Below are 20,407 nucleotides of genomic sequence, written 5' to 3'. Positions count from 1 at the left end.
TTACAGATTTAACATTAGCTTGCATCTTAAACAGCGTATTGCAGCGTACTATAATAGAAGAGCAAAAGACAAAAGCACTTTACGCCCAGCAGCTAAAGAGAGCTAGCTTTCATGATCGTTCTACACTTAAGAATAGTGTATGCCATGGTTTCAAAGACAAAGCTAAAAAACCAAATCTCATCTGTACATTATGTGATGCAAAAACCTCAAAAACAAGATCAGAGTTTGATACCTTCACTACACACTGGAGACATCTAACACATGTAGTTTTCTTAACATTTAATAATCTTACTGAGACAGAAACAGAAGGACTCCAAACTATTACAAATCCCTTGCAAATATGCAAGATCTAGTGATTCCTATGATCTTACAGATCATAGGAAAATAACTGTCATCTATACTACAATAAATACAATCATTACAGTATATAAAGTATCATCTCCTACATATGATTCTATTGAAAGATATTTTAAAGTTGGTGTGTAAACAAAAAACAATTTCCAGAAGCAGACCGGAATTAAATGCCATTTCCAATCAAAATGTGTCACCTACTTCATTCATTTTGGGATCATCTGGTCCTTGAGCATCCTTAGTCTGTTTGATATTCTCTACCATTTTTCTGATAAAGGCGTGACTGTTGTTTTCATTTTTAGCCATCAATATTTCTAGTATGAACCACAGGCACCTGAAGGAGAAATGCAGTACTCCTCATGAATAAAAATGCAAAAGAAATTCTTCTATAAAGCACATTTGAGAAAGTGGTTTGCTTTAGGTTTTACTAGTATTATGAATTTGAACCAGTCTAACTCTGGGAAACTAATTCTTTGGAAAAAAAAAAGAAATGAAGGTAGGATGAGTAGAAGGTAAAAGTTCCTCTCTAAGATATCACAGAGCACTAAAAAAAGCATATATACTATTTCTCATGATATTTTACAGAAATAACTGCTATTGTTACGTGCACTGGACAGTGTATTAGGGTACCACAATGAATTAAAATTTCACTTAGAATAAAGTTAGATTGTTTTAACCCCAGAAATAACACTATTGAAAGTAGTCTTACTCTTTAATGTCCTTGAGTTGTTCAATGTCCTGGACTTTGACATAATCTGGGTCATGAGCTAGAAGATGGATAGTATAAGGAACAACATACTCTGGTAGAAGTGACAACAGTTTCTCTGAAAAGCAGAAGAAAGACACATCAAAAGACTACATACCAGGAAATATGATTTTCTACTACATGGGAAAGAGCAAAATTTAAGTTCAGCATACATTAAGATAAAGTATAGGCACATGTGAGCCTTCATCATTTCTTTATGATGTTGTATCTCAGGGTTGATGTGCAGATGTGTCAAGCATGCAATAATTAAGATTTTAAGTATCTCTCACTCAGGACTGCATATTTTCTAGCTACCTTGAGGATACATCTACAGTCACCCCCTACTCCCAATCCTTTACTTGGTTCAAAGCCTGTATTCTGAAAGACTTTGAAAAACAGAAGTGAGGATAGATCACAAAATCCATGTTAACTGCAAAATGTGAGACCAGCACAATTGCAGGATAAGCTACTACTCTTTCTTTGGACATTGCAGTGTACAGCCTTGCTGTCAACAGAACAGAAATAAATGCCCTTTTCAGGAGCTTTGCAGTCAAATTGCCACAGTCTATCTTACCTGTTTAAAGAAGGGATAGGAGGCTACATGAAAGCTATAACAAAGTAGTAGCGGAGTGAGTTTGAAAGGCCCAATCCCACTTTAACAGAGCAGCATAAATGAACTATGACATTCAAAGCATTCAAAACTTTTTCTAGCATCCTCCGACACTCGTAAGTAGTCCTAAGCAAGGACTGCGGGAGAAAGTCTTTCCTACATTGCGACAGTCAGATGGCCTATTTTCCTCAGGGATTCAAAAAGGATTGTTGCCAAAGCCCCTCTCAGAGTTATGATGACAAAATACACACTCCATAAGGTAACAAATTCCTGAGCTAACCAACACCATGCAGATTGAACTTCAGCACCTCAAAGTTTGATGACGAAAATCAGAATAAAAAAGGTCATATCCCACGGGGCAAGGAAAACAAAACCACAAGTTGAACACCAGAAGTCAAAAAGCATTTTGCAGAAAACAAACACACTGTTTCCTTTAGCCTAATGACTGAGAGGAACTGGAGGATGCATAGCTCACCTAAGTTATTAAACCTGTACCCTGCTCAACAGGCAGGATGGTAGGCAAGGAAGGCATGTTAGTATTCTATCTATATTACTATGGTACAAGCATCTGATCTTCAGTGCTCATGGCAAACGCAAAGTCACAGTATTAACATGCCCATGGATAAACACTTGAATGTACATATGAAGGAAGGAGGGAAATTCCTGGCTCTACTTTTGAAAGAAAAAAAAAAATTAAAAAAAAAAAAAAAAATCACATTTTTGAGCTAGTGAATGGTCATGAAAGACATGACCAAGTCTGGAAAATCTTCTTTTAGTAAGCTTTTAACTATCCCATATTAGGTTATGAAGTCCAAACATCTGTAAATCAATATATATATATATTAATATTTGAAAACTATTTTTAAATACATTAGAACACTGACATTTTTATCTCTAATATATGTATTCATATGAGATGTTCTTGACAAATAATGTGCACATCAAATAAAATACATCATTATTGTAGGTTTCACAAGACTAACTACACAATTGCCATGCATAAGTCTCACTCGATCTATCCCATTCTTAAAGGTCGGCATAAATAGGGATAATGCACAGCCTACATAAAATATTTGGATTCATTCATAATAGCAAGGAAAGTGTTCAAAATTAATAAGGGCCCACAGAAGATATTGCTGTCAAGTTCCAAGGATACACTTTTAGAAAGCCATTGCCATTGATGCAGTTAATTATCAAGAGTAATATCTCTACTACATAGACTGTAAGCCAACATAAGGTTTGAAAGAAACGCTAAAATCACCCAATTTCTTTCTATTTCAAGCTATATTTATGCAATTGAAATCCAGTGTACTTTGCAAAGCCATTTTTAATGTTTCAATTGCCATTCCACTATTAACTTTAAAAACATCCTTCATTTCTTCAAGCACTGTCCTGCATTTTAGCCAGTAGCTGTTTGCATAACTACATAAAAAGATGAAGATGTGGCAGGGAAGAAAGAACATAATTATGATTTCAGAACACTAGCAAAATTGGCTTGCCTTAGACATGTCTCAGGCAAACCAACCCTCTATTTGTATTAACTAGCAACTTCAATAGAATACTCATCAAGAGCTCATGAACTCAGTGTTTCATTAACTTCCTGCCTTGTACCATTTCTAACATAAAACTATTAGTAATAATTCCATCTGGATCTCAAAAACAAAGTGAACCAGATGCAGACAAAACAGGAAGGGACAAATATTGACACATATTATATTCAACCCCTATCGTGACCAAAAAAAAAAAAAAAAAAGTATTTCCATATTCTTTCCTCATCTCTAATGAGGAAAGACACAACCCAAAAGGTTGGCTTTACAGACATGAACTACCAGCATTTGAAACTAGAATGTGCCAAAACCCCTCATGACAGGCCTTTATGAGCATTTAGGAGAGAAACTTGTTAAAAAATTTTATCTTTACTCTTGTAATTTTTCCCCACTTACTGACTTGCAAGTAAAAGCCCAGCCTCAGAAAACCAAGACTCCTATGCAAGACACGTCTGTACCCAGATGAAACCAGTAACAGATACACAATCAAAATAAGTTTCTTGAGTGGCTTCCACTCTGAATAGCATTTAGAGAATTTAAGAGGCCTGAGAGTAATTCCTGCGAGCCTGTAAAAGGTCAGGGTAGAGGGAAAAGGCATTTTACTGTCTGATACCAGTCCTTAGGAAGTTTTCCTTAGGCAAGGTATACAGAAGTTTACCAGCTTTTCAACAAATGCTGAAATCCCCCAAAATATCTGAAATATATCCTCTTCACCTGTACCAAGTTTTCAAGAAAAAAAATGTATCACAAAAATCACACATTTATAGATTCAGAAAAATAACTGCATTAATCAAAGATGCATATTCTCACCTTTAGTTTTTTGTGGAAGCTTTTCAAAGGATGTACTATCGTCATTACTACCCTGAGTTACCACATGGCCAAGCAGGGAGAATGACAGAGGGAGACACATACACATTTAAATAGTATGATCTTACCAGAGCTGAGCTTCAGCTGTACTACTGCAATAATGATTTTTTTAAGATGTAAACAGTTCAAGACATTTTATTTGTTAAAAGTTCAGACTGGTCAATCTGAATGTCACAAAGTTAACACTGTAATTCTCAAAAGATCCTGCAACCTGTATTTAATCTGGACTTCTCACGGATTATAGTACATAAAAATCAATGGCATCACTTAAGGTAAGTCTTTCAGCAAGAAAAAAAAAAATAATATTCAGGCACACTTTCAGGTCCCACTGGATAAAAAGAATCACACACACCTAGGCTCCTCTTATTTTCTTCTACACATTTTTGATAGTAATTTTGCATCATCTATCTTAATACAGTTGGGAAATCAGAGATTACTTTTAATCATATGAGAATTCTTATACTTGCCTCCTACATAACTAAAGAGTTTTCAACTTTCAGGAAGAATAGTCTTAGGATGACTTAGAGGCATTTGCTCAATGGATTTTTCTTTTTCACATGTTATCGAGGAGGGAAAAAAGCAGTGATTCTTTTTCAAGTCTAATTAATAACACACAAAAGGATTTCTCTGCAGACTTATTGTCTGATCAAAGTCTAAGGGGACTAAGGCACATACAGACTGACACGGGTAATATAAAGTCTGTGATTCGTAAATGCAGAAGGAAATCAGTTATCTGAGAGCATCTGTGAGATCAGATTCACAAAACAGGTCTGGTCTATCCTAAGACGAGATGAAAAAATCCCCTTCATTTCACAAAGGCCAAATGATCCGTAATCTTTCAAAGAAATAAAATTTTCAAAAACTCTTATTCAAAATGCCTATAGCTCTTCATAAAGGTCTACTTTTTCCTACAACCATATACTGGTGTTGTCATACTGCATATGTGTAGCTTTGAGTAAGCCAAAAGGGAAAAAGACTGATTTTATAAAAGAAAAATAGCTAATATTAGTCCATAATAACTTACAAAGCATTCCCATGATCAGACTGCTGGCACTGGGAAGAAAGAATTACATAAACTCATCCTGAATTGCCTACAAATATAGCCCTTTGACAGCGTAAGACAAGATAAGAAGCTACTCATACCAGTGCAAAGACAGTCAATTTAGTACAGCATTTATGTCATTAAGGTTGCATATTATTAATTACTGAGGTAAAATTAATCACTCTCACTTCACTTACAACATAATTAACCATTAAGTTCAAACAGTACACAACTGCCTTGAAAAGCTACTTCACTTCAAATATACTTAGGCATAAGCATTTACACAGCTTTGAACAAAATGGAAAGATCTCAGAAACGCCTGTTAAAAAACTCAAAAGAAAATCTGGAGTATGTTTTCAGTTTTCATTAGATACCCATGATTTAAATTTACAGACGTTCTACGTATAAAAACAGAAAACCATCAATATTTTCACACTCCACCCCCATTTACATTTTAACTATAGCACTTGTACCAAAAAGCAACTTATTCTTTCTTACCGCTAACTGCTGCATGTTGCTTCAGATATTCCCTTCTGACATTTATGTTCTTCACAAGGCACTGCCTAGCATGAGCTCTTCTCTCTTTCACTGGATCTTTTGCACACAGTGCACAAATAGCCATATATTCTAGTGGCAGCCGTAGTCTAGAAAGGCCTTTGTGAAGTTTCTGAGCAAATATTTGTCTCACTTGGTAACATTCATCCTATTAAAAAAAAAGGAAAAAGCAAAACCAAAACATGTAACAGTAAACTTTTCTAAAAGTAATATAGACTGTGAAATAAAACATGGAAGCCTGGTTAAACATGCCAAAATCAATTTCAGACCTTGCAGCCACAGAAACATAGGAATCGTAAGAATGTATTTTAATGTCAATTCAGAGCAATTAAATTGAAATAATCAGTTGAAGCTTCCCTTAAGATCAGCAGAAGAGTTGAAGTTCAGAAAGTGTGCAGGAAGGTATCACACACAGAGCCAAGGCCTAATTTAGCATGGAGTTAATGTAATCGTTTACAATAGGACTGCTTGCTTTGTGGAGCTAAAGTCAAAGATCTACACCAAAACAGTGTTTAGCCCCCAGTAACTACTGAGTTGATTTTACTACTGCCATTTCACAAATTTCCGTCGAGCCATTAATGTTAGGAAAAAAAAATAATCAACAGAATTACCAAATAAGGTAAGGTCAAACACTGAAGAGAGCACCAAGCATTTCCATTATACTGGGGAAACCTATGAACTATGACTGATCGTGGAAGAGAACAACCCGTGCCAAATAACACAAAGTAAAATAATATGAAAGTGGCACATGTACTTCTACAATTTATTAAGCAATGTATTTCCAGACAAGATAGGAACTTTAAAATTCTCTGTATGAAAACAACCTACATACTTTAAGACATCATTCGATATACCATGAACCATTTAGTAACACAGGCCCATTTAGTAACACAGGTTAATAGAAGTCGTTGCGGAAAACGGAAGAAAATGTACAGAAAAGCATAAGATAAACAAGACCATGAAAACAGCTTAGCATATTTCATCTGCCAAAAAAAAAGGTCAAGAGGAGAGATTTATCATCTCTAAATATGAAGAAAAAACATTAGCAGGAATAAACAGCTATTTTAGTCAAATGACAATTTTGAAACCGGAAAGAATTGAAAAGGGTTTTCAGGTATCAGCCAACATGAAGCAAAGAGACAAAACTCAGCCACTGGTAACACGGACTCTGCCAAATTCACAAGTGGCATCAAAAGAGATCACGTATTAGATAAACCAAGCCTCCCTCTCCCCCCACCCAAAAATTAAATCGAGAAGAAATTCATCAGGCCCCATCTTCCCTTCTGTGCTTCAAGCCATAGTCTTCCTCTATGGACTGAAACCTGAAATACGTGCTGCAGCCAGAGTTGAAGCAACCCAAGATCACAAACCCAAACTGTGAGACTACTCAAGATGTATTGCCTCTTTATAGCAAACCCACCCCCTAGCAGAAGGCTAAGATACAGACCTCTTTTCCTGAGCAGGAACATCACCTAACTCTAAAGCCTTTGGAAAACTTAAAAGAGAATTCTGCCTAGTTGGTATACTGAGAAGGAAGCATGTCCTCCTTAACTCAGAGGACAAAGGAAGGTATAGTTCATAGGTACTGGTGGTGTTGTGTGGCACAAATCGGAATGATTATTGTTTCTTTATCTTTTAATATTGAGGATAACCTTCAATTCAGCTCAGTTACACTAGTTCACTGAGACGAAGGGGGACCAAACTCAACCAAATTCTATGGTTTTTTTATAGCATGCAACTAAACCCCATACATTAGCCCAATTTTACGTACCTACTTCTCTGAATTTAATGCCAATTAATCCGAATTTCACCATTTAAAGTATTTTAAAAAAACATACATATTTACAAAGCAGCATGCACCCCTCAGATACAACTCTGATTCTTGAAAGCGGACAAAGAGTTGCTTAAACAATTAAAACACTCTCAGAGTTGACAACAGAAACTGAAAAAGCTTTGAGATGTTTTTTTAACAAATGAAAGTTATGCAATCTAAAAGTTCTATTCTAAATACAATTAAAATTGCATTTTCAACAGCAAAGCTTATTAGATCTTAAATCTGGTCTTAAAGCCTGTTAAACACTGAAGTACTTCACACTGTGCTCAATTATTTTCTACTCTATTTCAGTATGAAGCTCTGCTGACATCACAATTTGTTCTGCAGATCAAAGAACTTTGCTGGGGAGCTTACAGGTTTGGCTAAATGTGTACATAACTTATTTTAAAATTACTAAAACTACATGCATTTAATCATCACAAAGTCTCAGTTTACCAGTGCAAACTTAATACAGTAATTAGTGACTACACTTAATTACGTATTCTGTGCTATAATCATTCCACATTACAAAATGGCAGTCTCAGACAAAAAAAAAAAAATAGCCAGCACAGACCCACAGCAGAACCTGAGCAACCATTAGAGACCTTAAAAATTAAGCTTTTCCTTTTGTTTAATCTGCTTCCTGATCTACCCACTTAAAGAAAATGTGCTGTAAATTAAATTATGTAATACTAGAGTTGGCCTTGACGTCACTTGAACGTCCTTGTTTGTGACTAGACTTGACAGCGTTAAGAATGAATAAACTTTTAGAATAATCAGTGTCTACCATCAAGAAATGGATTCTGATACTAAAAATTCTAAGTACAAACAAATATGTATGCATAGGTACACATGCAAATATCTCAAAACCAAATAGCAGTTTCATACAGTACCACTTATGAGTGCAACAGTCACTGAAACCATTACAGTTACTCTGCATCTGAGGATGTGAACTCAATAGCCTGGCAGAGGGAAAGGAAACTGCAGAAGACCTCAATATCTAGAAAAGTTATTCTTAAGTATTCAAAATCCATTAGGAGCTGCAGAGAAAAGTAAAGGCAGAATTCCTGTCTTGACAGAGCTTACACCTGGACAGGCTGGATCGATGGGCCGAGGCCAATGGTATGAGGTTCAACAAGGCCAATTGCCGGGTCCTACACTTGGATCACAACAACCCCATGCAGCACTAGAAGCTTGGGGAAGAGTGGCTGGAAAGCTGCCCAGTGGAAAAGGACCTGGGGGTGTCAGCAGTGTGCCCAGGTGGTCAAGAAGGCCATGAGTATCATGGCCTGTATCAGAAACAGTGTGGCTAGCAGGATTAGGGAAGTAATTGTACCTCTGTACTTGGCACTGGTGAGGCCCCACCTCAAGTACTGTGTTCAGTTTTGGGGCCCTCACTACAGGAGGGACATTGAGGTGCTGGAGCGTGTTCAGAGAAGGGCATCGAAGCTGGGCGGGCGGGTCTGGAGAACAAGTCTTATGAGAAGCCATTGCGGGAACTGGGGTTGTTTTAGGGCATCGGGGTTGTTTAGTCTGGAGAAAAGGAGTCTGAGGGGAGACCTTATCGCTCTCTACAACCACCTGAAAGGAGATTGTAGTGAGGTGGGGGTCAGCCTCTTCTCCCAAGTAACAGGCGATAAGACAAGAGGAAATGTCTTCAAGTTGCACCAGGAGAGGTTTAGATTGGGTATTAGGAAAAATTTCTTCACAGAAGGGGTTGCGAAGCACTGGAACAGGCTGCCCAGGGAAGTGGTTGAGTCGCCGGCCTTGGAGGTATTTAAAAGATAAGTAGATGTAGTGCTGAGGGACATGGTTTAGTGGTAACTTGGCAGTGCTAGGTTAACGGTTGGACTTGATGATCTTAAAGGTCTCTTCCAACCTAAATGATTCTATACAATCTAAATTCTAGTAAGCAAGTAAGAAAGTCACATAAGGCAAAGAAATATCAATAAATAAGGAGAAAAAATGACAAAAGTGATACTATAGTGGAACAGATTCTCCTGGAGGCTATGTCAAGACATGGATATCCACAGGGAGGCGATTACAGGCAGCCAACATGGCTTCACAAAGAACAAATCGTGCCTGACTAATCGAGTAGCCTTTTATAGTGTAGTGACTGCGTAGGTGGATAAGGGAAGAGCTAACAATGTCATCTACCTGGAGTTCTGTAAGGCCTTTGACACAGTCTCACACAACATTCTTGTCTCTAAATTGGAGAGATATAGGTTTCATAGATAGACTATTCAATGGATAAGAAATTGGCTAGATGGCCGCGTCCAAAGAATTGCGGTCAAAAACTCTGTGTCCAAATGGAGATCAGTAGCAAGTGGTGTCCCTCTGGGGTCAATACTGGGACCAGTACTGTTCAATATCTTTATTAATCACACAGGTAGCAAGATTGAGTATACCCTTCAGCAAATCTGTGGATGACACCAAGCCAACTAGTGCAGTATATACACTAGAGGGAAGGGATGCCATCCAGAGGGACCTGGACAGGCTTGAGGAGTGGATCCATGTAAACCTCATGAAATTCAACAAGGCTAAATACAAGGCCCTGCACCTGGGTTGGGGCAATCCTCAGTATCAATACAGGCTGGGGGATGAATGGATTAAGAGCAGCCCTGCAGAGGAGGACTTGGGGACACTGGTGGATGAAAAACTGGATGTAAGCTGGCAACATGCACTTGCAGATCAAAAAGCCAACTATTTCCTGGGCTGCATAAAAAGAAGCATGGCCAGCAAGTCGAGGGAGGTGATTCTCCCTTCAACTCTGCTCTGATGAGACCCCACCTAGAGTACTGCATCCATCTCTGGGGTCCCCATTACAAGACAGATATAGAGCTGTTAGAGCAGGTCCAGAGGAGGGACATGAAAATGGTCAGAGGGATGGAACACCTCTCCTATGAGGACAGGCTGAGAGAAGAGTTGTTCAGCCTGGAGAAGGGTCCAGGCAGACCTTATAGCGGCCTTTCAATATTAGAAGGGACCTTATAAGAAAAAAGAAGAAAGACTTTTTACCTGTGCTTGTAGTGACAGGATAAGGGGCAACGTTTTTAAACGGACAGAGGGTAGGTTTAGATTGGACATTAGGAAGAAATGTTTTACATTGAGTGGTAGGCCACTGGAAGAGGTTGCTCAGAGAAGTTGTGGATGCGACATTATCGGAGGTGTTCAAGGTCACGTTGTATGGGGCTTTGTGCAACCTGATCTAGTGGAAGATATCCCTGCTCACAGCAAGGTGTTTGAGATGATCTTTAGAGGTCCCTTTCGACCCGAACTATTCTATGATTCTACAGTAAAATGTGATACTAACTTGTATAGAAATGTTGATAACCCTATTATGTTGTTCTAATTTAAATCTCATCTCTCAAAATCCCCTTTCGAAAACTGAGGACAGGTAAGCATTAGACCCAAAGATAGTAAAAAAGGTGACAACACATCTGTTATCAGTATCCACAAACAGTTAAGACTGATACAGCTGGAAAATAAGAAGCAAAAAAGAAAGGGAGAGACAGTGATGAAATGGACCCCAGGGAGCTTGCACCTAACATATTGAAAAGAGAGTAAAACCAATGAAGGTTAATTCTGATAGAGAAGAACCACAAGGTTAACGATTTGCAATTAAAAAATTTTGCCACGGGAAGGAAATGACTGAATGAACGAACAGATTTTGATCACTGGGATCAAAAGAAGGAAACAGAACATGCAAAGACTGTATTGGCAAGGCTAGTCTGGCATGACATTATCCGGCTAGAGTATCCTTTCCGGAACAGAGACAGATCTATTTGTCATTACAGTAAGTGGCTATTTTTGTCTCTACTAATTTTGTTCTGAATTGTAAAAATCTTTAGAATGAATTCATTTTGACACAAGACTAACATTTCTATTAGGTTTTGGTATAGGAAGACTGAAAATTATCAGTCCTCGCTTTGCATGTAAACCCCTTCAGTTATTACCACTGAATTTCTGAATTTTAAGTTTAGTTCCGTTTCTCTTGTTTTTCATAGTATTTGGGAACTAAGTAAAGGCTCCTTTCTGTAGGAACACTAAAGCTTAAAATCCACATAAATGTTGTTAAAACAATACACAAGCCTAACACAGATTGTTTTCCCCTGGTACACAAATGATTTTTCTAGCCTAACTGTAGCCAATTCCAAAAAAATTAAGAACTTAAAAGACACTCTATGTGAAAACAAACAATATCCATACAGGAGCTATACTTTGTATTTGCTAATATTAAATGCAAATTTAAAATCGTCTGACATTTAAAATGGATTGCAGCTTTTAAAGCTTTAGCCAGCCACAGGAATTAAGGTCTGTGATGGAATATCCCTATTACTGAAAATATCTTCTGGAAGGGATTCCTTCCAGAGGATTTCTTGACTTTTGTAAAGTCAGAAGAATACCAGCAGTTACACAAGTAACACCACCACAAGCCTCTCCATGATTACCTTACTCTTGGGGTATGAATCAAGTTCTGTAGAATTTTCTAAGTCTAGAAGACAGGAACACACAGGACTCCTATATCTCTACTTACAATTTGAAAGTTATTTCCTTTCTGCTACTGAATTCCTAACTTTTCACTACTTTAAGTTAGCATTCCCCCACTGGGCAGCCCAGTACTACAGATCTAATGCTCATCCAAAATCAGTTTTCAGGATTATGTAGTGGGAAAATAAATTCATGCCAAGACTGAACATTTTGTATAAAATCAGATTAGCAGAAGTATACACAACATTCAGAACAAACAACATATATACTCATACATTTGCTGAAAACCCACAAGTCCCACCTAATTTCCTTACATTTATGGCTAGCGCACACAGCTGGTACTGTTCTAAGGTGATGATTTCATGGTAACAAGGTTCTTGTGCCAACTTCACAATAGCATTCCCCGCAGCCAGCCTCAACCGAGACATATCGGGTTTACTGAAAAACAAGCACATGGATTATGAAGGTTAATTAGTAAAAAACTATGTAGATATTTGACATAATTAAATCCCAACAAGTTTGCATTGCTGAAAAACAGGTACTTTAAAAAGAATGAAGAGTTTCCATGCCCCAACCCCCCCAAATCAACAGCAGAAGTAACTTCAAACCAAAAGTAGATTCCACAGCACCACATTTTACAGCCTATTACCACATACCTATTACTTTGCCCCAACTTAGTAATGAAAACATTCCTTGAAGCTTCCTAGCAGTTCCACATGGGTGTGAAACAGCTTGAGCTGTGCACTGGACCAGCACAGCCCAAACTGGCCCTCAGAGACCTCATTTAGCCTGTAAGATACTTCTGTTCAGCATGCTGGTTTTTCTTCAGCAGGGGGCTCCTGCCAAAGAAGTAGCCCATTTCTAGTCCTCAAAGTTGCCAAACTTTTTCTACCAATGATAGCTCAAGTCAACATAAATTAAGATTAATTCGATATTATGATAGGTGGCTAAGTGAATTGTATTTTTAAGAAAACATCAAAAAGGATCTAGCCAGTGAAAAAATTTTTAACATGCTGAAAGCATTGTTACTTGACTTGCACACCCAAATTGCACTCTCACCTAGCAAAACACTCCAAGCACTTGCTAATTTTCAGATCAAAAGATTAAGGGTTTTTTCTGTAACTTACAACCATATTTACAAAGGTTATCAGAGTATCAAAAGCATCTTCATGTGAGCTTTGCAAACTAATATCCACTTAATGTGTGCATTAATAAACTCAGTTGAGCTTTCACTGTTCTTAGAAAATTTATTTCAGTAAAATATATTACTTCTGCCTTTCTTCAGACCAAACACAAAAGAATTAAGAAGTTTTATGCATCACTCACAACACTAATGAATTCTATTCAGAAGTAGCAAGTACAGCTTTTTCCTTTGATAATTTGGAGCAGGAATCAAGTAATATTCTTACTTAGAAATAATTATTCATTTAAGCAGGACAAATACTGTTTAACTTCTTAATCATTTGCCCTTTATCCTTAGGAAGAGCAAACACTGTCATCTTAAACCCATTATAATGAAAACTGCATAAAGCATTTAAAGAATAAGCTGAAAAACCATTATTAATCAGAGTGCATGATAAAAATACCTACTAAAGAGCTTAAACCTTAAAATTTATCTAATCAGGCTTTATACGCACCTCTGTTTTAAGAAAACCACAACATTTAAAAAAACCCAACAAACCAAATAGATGACAAGCAACCAAGTAACAGGACAAAAGCTGCATTAACTTTCAAACAAGGCATGATTAACATGATTAACGTCTAGTTCTTAAATGCTAAGTTTCACTTTAAATTGCATCTACTGTGATAAGCGAACTCCATAAAGATTCAATTTTTGGACTTCAGTGACAATTGAGCAATAGCGCCTTACAAGTGCAGAGTGATTGAACCAAAGGGAAGGATAAAATTAAGAACTTTCAATCTTCCTCAGCTTTGGTAGCATTTACATTTAATTCTGAAAACTGAATCAAAGATATTTCACACAAAAAGTTGGCCAAATCTTTAGAGAGTATACATATCGCAAATACCCACAAGCGTGTATGCATGCTGTGGGAAGGAAGAGGAGGACAGTGTCGGTTTTGAATACTATTCTTACAGCTAAAGACGAAAATCAGGTCTGTCTTATTCCCCAAAAGGATTATCTTAGAAGAAAGTCTCAACTAAGGATTTATTTTTCATCAAGTTGTTACAGCCAAAAGCTTTCTGATCTGCATTATCCCAAAACACACAATTATTAGGGCTGAAATAAAAGCTTCTGTACGATTTAATTGCATTTTATGACTACTCCTAATAATTTTGAAAATTAGTACCAGGGATGCCCTTGTCCTATCAGAAGCTCTCTAACAGATACAAGAGGGACCTGGACATTTGTTTTCTGGAGTGCTGTTACTATGGCTCAAGACCAGATGTTTGAAATTATAACAAAAGTGCAACCACATGGAAAGATGCAAAACAGTCTTAATTAAGGTGGTGGGCTGCACAAAGATAACCCAAATAAATGCATCTTGAAAACATATCTGTTGCATAATCATCTCTCACTCTACAAAATAGCAGTTAACACTTTTTCTTCTACTCCAGAGGATAAATGCCAGTGTCCAATTTTCCGTGTTCCATGGAATAAAAAGAGTCTTTTGAATACAACCTCTGAAAACGTTGCATACCAGATGGTGTAGCAAATTATCTACAGCACAGAACACAGCATTTTTAAACTCCAAAGTTTTAAAGTCATTTTTATCTTGATAAGCTTCAGTTTAAGGAAGACGCAGATAGCATTTCAGAAAAATCTCAGTTCAGGTTCAAAACTACTATCAATACTTTCAGCAACAGCTACTCTCCTTGATACTCAAATACTCCTATTTTATGCTTAGTATAAATTAAATTTAAAATCCTACTACAAAGACATACAAGATTCAACTTAGCTGTTTTACCTAACCACAAATAGAATATTAGTATAATCTTGAATTTTAAATTTGTAGGACTGTTTATGACTTATAAAATACAGAATAAAGACCTGGACAGGACAGTCAAGATACTGTTTATTGACAAAATTCAATACTAAAAAAAAATTCCAACACTGGTGAATTTAACCTATATATGCAAACATCTCAAAGCATTCAGTTGTTGTCTTAAACCAATTCAACAAAGTCATCAATCCTACTACTTCAAAGTGAGAACGATAAACGAGAGCAGGGATTTGTTTATTTGTTTTCCAAGTGGGACCTTGCCTTCACCTGACACTCTAGACTGAACCATGCTTTGAAATTTAAAAAATCCCATTCCCTTACACTGTCACTGAAAAGTACAGTTGTGTAGATCTAAAGAGGCATGGGGACAGAGTCATTTTTGTGGCTGATGAGGACAGTAACGCCAAGATCATTACAACATGACTAATGGCCTACATGAGGTCAAGTCTCCTGAACCCTGCCACTTGCAGTTAATTCAATTATCTTTAGCAAGTTATACTTAGTTTAAAAGACAAATGCAAGCCACAAACACAAAAAATTGATTCCATGTAGAACGACATCAGATCAAGTACAGTTTAAAAGATTATGTTCTGTACTGAACAGGCAATTTTACTCTTTCCAAAGCCCGGAAAGAGCAGTGTCAGATTTGCACAGCAGGGACACAGAAAGCACTGCCAGAGAGAAGATATCCTCATCGCGTTCTCAAAGGGTGAAGAATGAAGGTCAGGAAGTGTCAGCAACATACTACCAAGCACCATGCAGAACGAATGCGCCTTAAACATCTTCTCCTCTGCTTCAGGTTTTGAGAGTACTTGTTAGCACAGGCAGTATAGCTCACACAGAGACAATGGAGACCTGCCCACCTTGCAGCTTAGGGCTTTCCCAAAATGCAATACTGGGAATCACAGAACAGTTACAGTTGGAAGGAACCTCTGGAGGTCATCTAGCCCAACCCCTCTGCTCAAGCAGGGTCACCTAGAGCAGGCTGCCCAGGACAGCGTACAGATGGCTTTTCAGTATCTCCAAGGATTGAAACTCCACCACCTCTCTGTACAACCTGGACCAGTGCTCAGTCACCCTCACAGTAGAAAAATTATTCATACACATTGATGAGATCCCCACTGAGCCTTTTCTTCCCTAGGCTGAACAGTCCCAGGTCTCTCAGCCTTTCCTCATCCATCAGATACTCCAACCCCTTAAGCATCTTTGTGGCCCTACAGTGAGCTCATTCCAGTAGCTCCACATCTCTCTGGTACTGGGGACCCAAGTACATAACCTTCCCAGGGACTGAGGTGAGGCCAACTGGCCTGTAGTTGGTTCTGTGGGTCCTCATTTCTGTCCTTTTGGAAGACAGGAGAGACATACACTTTCCTCCAGTCTTCAGGCACCTCTACCAATCACCATGATCACTCAACAAGGATCAAGAGTGTCCTCACAATAACATCTGCCAGCTCCCACACCACTCCTGTGCATCCTATCAAGGACCATGGACTTATGCATGTCCAGTTTCTTAAGTATTCTTTAGCCTGATCTTCCCCCCAAGGGCATGTCTTCCTTGCTACAGACCTTCCCCTGGTCTTCAGGGCCTGGGATTCCTGAAAGTAAGGCTTGCTAGTAAAGACTGAGGGTGAAGAAGACATTCAGTACCTCAACCTTTTCCACATCCCATCACCAGGGCTCCTGCCTCGTTCACGAATGGGTCCACATTTTCCCTAGTCTTCCTTTTGTCACTCACTTACTTAAAGAAGCTCTTCTGGTTGCCTTTGCCATCCCTCACTAGATTCAATTCCAGTTGGGCTTTTGCTTTCCTAACTGTGTCTCATGCAGTGTTCTCTGTATTCCTGCCAGGTTACCTGTCCCTACTTCCACTTTCTGTGTACCTCATAGAATTACAGAATAGTTTGGGTTGGAAGTGACCTTTAAAGATCATCTAGTCCAACCTCCCCTGCAATAGACAGGGACATCTTCAACTGGATCAGGTTGCTCAGAGCCCTGTCCAACCTGACTTTGAACACTTCCAGGGATGGGGCACCTACCACCTCTCTGGGCAACCTGTGCCAGTGTTTCACCACTCTCATTGTCAATTATTTCTTCCTTATGTCTAGTCTGAATCTACCCTCTTTTAGTTTAAACCATTACCCCTTGTCCTATCGCAACAGGCCCTGCTAAAAACCCTGTCCCCATCTTCCTTATAGGCCCCCTATAAGTATTCAAAGGATGCAGTAAGGTCCCCCTGGAGCCTTCTCTTCTCCAGGCTGAACAACCCCAACGCTCTCAGCTTGCCCTCATAGGAGAGGTGCTCCAGACTTCTGATCATTTTTGTGGTCCTCCTGTGCATCCTCTCCAACAGGTCCATGTATTTCCTGTGCTGAAGGGTTCAGAGCTGGAGGCAGTACTCCAGGTGGGGTCTCACCAGAGCGGAGTCGAAGGGAAGAAACACCTCCCTCGACCTGCTGGCCATGCTTCTTTTTATGAGGCCTAGGATACAGTTGGCTTTCTGGGCTGCAAGTGAACATTGTCGGCTCATGTCCAGCTTTTCATCCACCAGTGCTCCCAAGTCCTTCTCCTCAGGGCTGCTCTCAATCTTTCTTTTTGTGTTTGAGGATCTCCTCGCTCATCCACGCAGGTCTGCTGAAATAATTGGCTAACCTTCTGCTTTCACCACTCTTGAGCTGAGAGGAGAGGATGCCTGAATATAACTAACTAGCTTTCTTGGCCACTCTTCCCTCCAGGCCCTTATCCAATGGCACTCTACACTAAGGAGATCCATGAAGAGGCCCAAGTCCATTCTCCTGAAGTCCAGCACTGTGATCTTGCTTTTTGCCCTCCTTGCTGCCCTCAGGATTCTGAACTCCACCTCTTATGGTCATTACAGCCAAGGCTGCCTTCAACCTTCACACCCCCAACAAGTCCCTCCTTGTTGGTGAGTATGATGTTCAGCAGAGCACCTCTCCTCATCGGTTGCTCTTTCACTTGTTTCAGGAAGTTGTCATTGATGCTCTCCAGGAAGCACCTGGATTGTTTATGTGCTGTTGTGTTGCTCCTCCAGCGGATATTGGAGTGGTTGAAGTTCCCCATGAGGGCCAAGACCTGTGAGCATAGATTTGTCTCTAATTGTTTACAGAAGGCTTCATCCACTTCCTTTCCTTGGTCAAGGGGCCTACAGCAGACACCCACTACAATGTCAACCCATACCAGTCTGCTCTTTAATCCTAACCCATAAGCTCTCAGTTACCTCATCATCCATCCCCAGGCAGAGCTCCATCCTCTGGTGTTGAAGGGTTGCTTTCAGAGCAACCTCGGATGTTATTGCAGGTTTCTCCCTCCCCTAAAAGGATCCCCAGCCCTCTGTTACCTTTCACAATGGAGAAGTGACCACAGCATTATAGACAGTTTCTATTATTATTTATAGTTTTGAGTACAAAAAGAGTGGGAAAATTAAGCTTCTAAAACATGCACAGTAAGGAATCATCACTCCAAGCAAGAAAACACACAAGACCTACAGAATTGATAAGCAAAGAATATGCTCAAGCAGTTATGCTGAAAAGCTGAATTACTGCCACTTAACTCCCTAGTACCAGCCATGAATGGTCATATTACAGAATTTTAAACTATGAAATAATTATTTACAACGAACTTGTTGCTACAAAGATAACAGACTAGACAATTATTAGGTTTGCAATTTTGCACACACAGCATACAGGGAATATGCAGACAGAACCTATTACCCAAATTAAAAACTTTTTACTCATACAGGCACAATCCATCCATGCCCTTAACAGCTTTTGGAGACATAAATTTTCAATGTTTGGCAAGCAATAGTGGCTGACAACTTGGCCCTTCTCCTACCGCAGAGGATTAAGAAAATACCTAGAAAAACAAATAAGTTGTCTAACAATCACCTAAAAGGTAAATTATTTATTGGCAGTTAATCCTCTTCACACATTTCCCTCTTCCTTTTGCTTTTAGGGGCCTCAAGGGATTAAAGTCTGCCTTCAAGCAGAAATGCCTTATGTACTGCAATGTGCTATTATTTTTTATTAGAAAGCCTGCCTATCGGCCTGTGGCATACGCAACAACTGGTACATCAGGAAGACCAAGCTGCATAAAAAATTAAAACCTATTTTCAATGGGAAAGAGGAAGTTACACAGTTTATTCTTACAATATGAGTACTGGCCCTTTGAAGAAAGAGATAAAACAAACAAGATAAAAACATTAAAATACAGCTCTATCTACAGTGTTAGAGAACTTGAGACTCAAACTTACGTTGGAATCCAGCCAACCTTACCAGTAGTTCTTATGAAATAAGATGTATAAATTGTTAAGCAGTCTAACAGAATAGTTTAAGTACTACTTTGACTAAAACTCGCCCCACCGCATCATCACAGGCTAAATGTCACGACCTATTACATACCTAATTTTCCCCTGCTCTGTTAAATCTCCATCACTGTGTAATATTGTTGTTAGCAACCTCAGAGTAGAAGTTCCTGACTTGCTGTGGTTGTTCTTCATTCCTAGCAACCATCGAACCATCATCTTGATGGCCTGAATCTGAAAAAAATTTGATATGCAGAAGTCAAATCACACTGTGAACCTCATTTTAAAAATAATCTTCATATTAATCATACAGTATTTTCCCAAGTGCTTTTTGCTGCCACAAACCTAAGCTGCAAAACATCATTTAAATACTGAAAGATAACTAGATGTACTCTCACGAGATAGCAACTTTTCACTGAAAACCACGTATTACAGCAAATAAAAGTCATACAATATTTAGTTAAAGTTTGAACTGTTTGTTCTCCTAAGCAATCACATCTTTTGTTCTGTGAAAACATTTTCTTAATTGCGCTTACATCCATTAAACACCATGGAATAAGCAAAACAATTTATACTTAGAATCATAGAATGGTTTAAGTTGGAAGGGACCTTGAAGATCATCTTGTTCCAACCCCCCCGCCATGGGCAGGGACACCTCCCACTAGACCAGGTTGCCCAAGGCCACGTCCAGCCTGGCCTTGAACACCTCCAGGGATGGGGCCTCAACAACCTCTCTGGGCAACCTGTTCCAGTGCCTCACCACCCCCACAGTAAAGAATTTCTTCCGAATGTTTAATCTAAACGTGCCCTCTTCCAGTTTATAGCCATTACCCCTCCTCCTATCACTACATGCCCTAGTAAAAAGTCCCCCCCCATCTTTCCTGTAGGCCCCCTTTAGGTACTGGAAGGCCGCAATAAGATCTCCCCGGAGCCTTCTCTTCTCCAGGCTGAACAACCCCAACTCTCTCAGCCTCTCCTCATAGGAGAGGTGCTCCAGCCTTCAGATCATCCTCGTGGCTCTCCTCTGGACATGTTCCAGCAGGTCCATGTGCTTCTTATGTTGTGGACTCCAGAGCTGGACGCAGTACTCCAGGTGGGGTCTCAC

The 20,407-nt window shown here is 39.0% G+C and overlaps 1 protein-coding gene across 3 annotated transcripts in view; it reads right to left on the bottom strand.

Moving 5' to 3' along the window:
• The window catches only part of PDS5B (PDS5, regulator of cohesion maintenance, homolog B (S. cerevisiae)), a 92,853-nt gene that overhangs the window by 12,999 nt on the left and 59,447 nt on the right, over positions 1-20,407 (bottom strand). For all 3 annotated transcript variants that reach the window (XM_009888388.1, XM_009888391.1, XM_009888389.1), the window contains exons 22-26: positions 19,400-19,536; positions 12,336-12,459; positions 5,661-5,865; positions 1,061-1,175; positions 553-685 (exon numbers count right to left, since the gene is read on the bottom strand). In XM_009888388.1, the coding sequence (XP_009886690.1) occupies positions 553-685; positions 1,061-1,175; positions 5,661-5,865; positions 12,336-12,459; positions 19,400-19,536 (714 nt within the window). The remainder of the gene's footprint in view (positions 1-552; positions 686-1,060; positions 1,176-5,660; positions 5,866-12,335; positions 12,460-19,399; positions 19,537-20,407) is intronic.

Source organism: Charadrius vociferus, unplaced genomic scaffold (assembly GCF_000708025.1).
Source record: "Charadrius vociferus isolate BGI_N301 unplaced genomic scaffold, ASM70802v2 scaffold16, whole genome shotgun sequence".
NCBI classification, from domain to species: domain Eukaryota; kingdom Metazoa; phylum Chordata; class Aves; order Charadriiformes; family Charadriidae; genus Charadrius; species Charadrius vociferus.
This window is presented reverse-complemented; position numbering and strand designations above follow the sequence as displayed.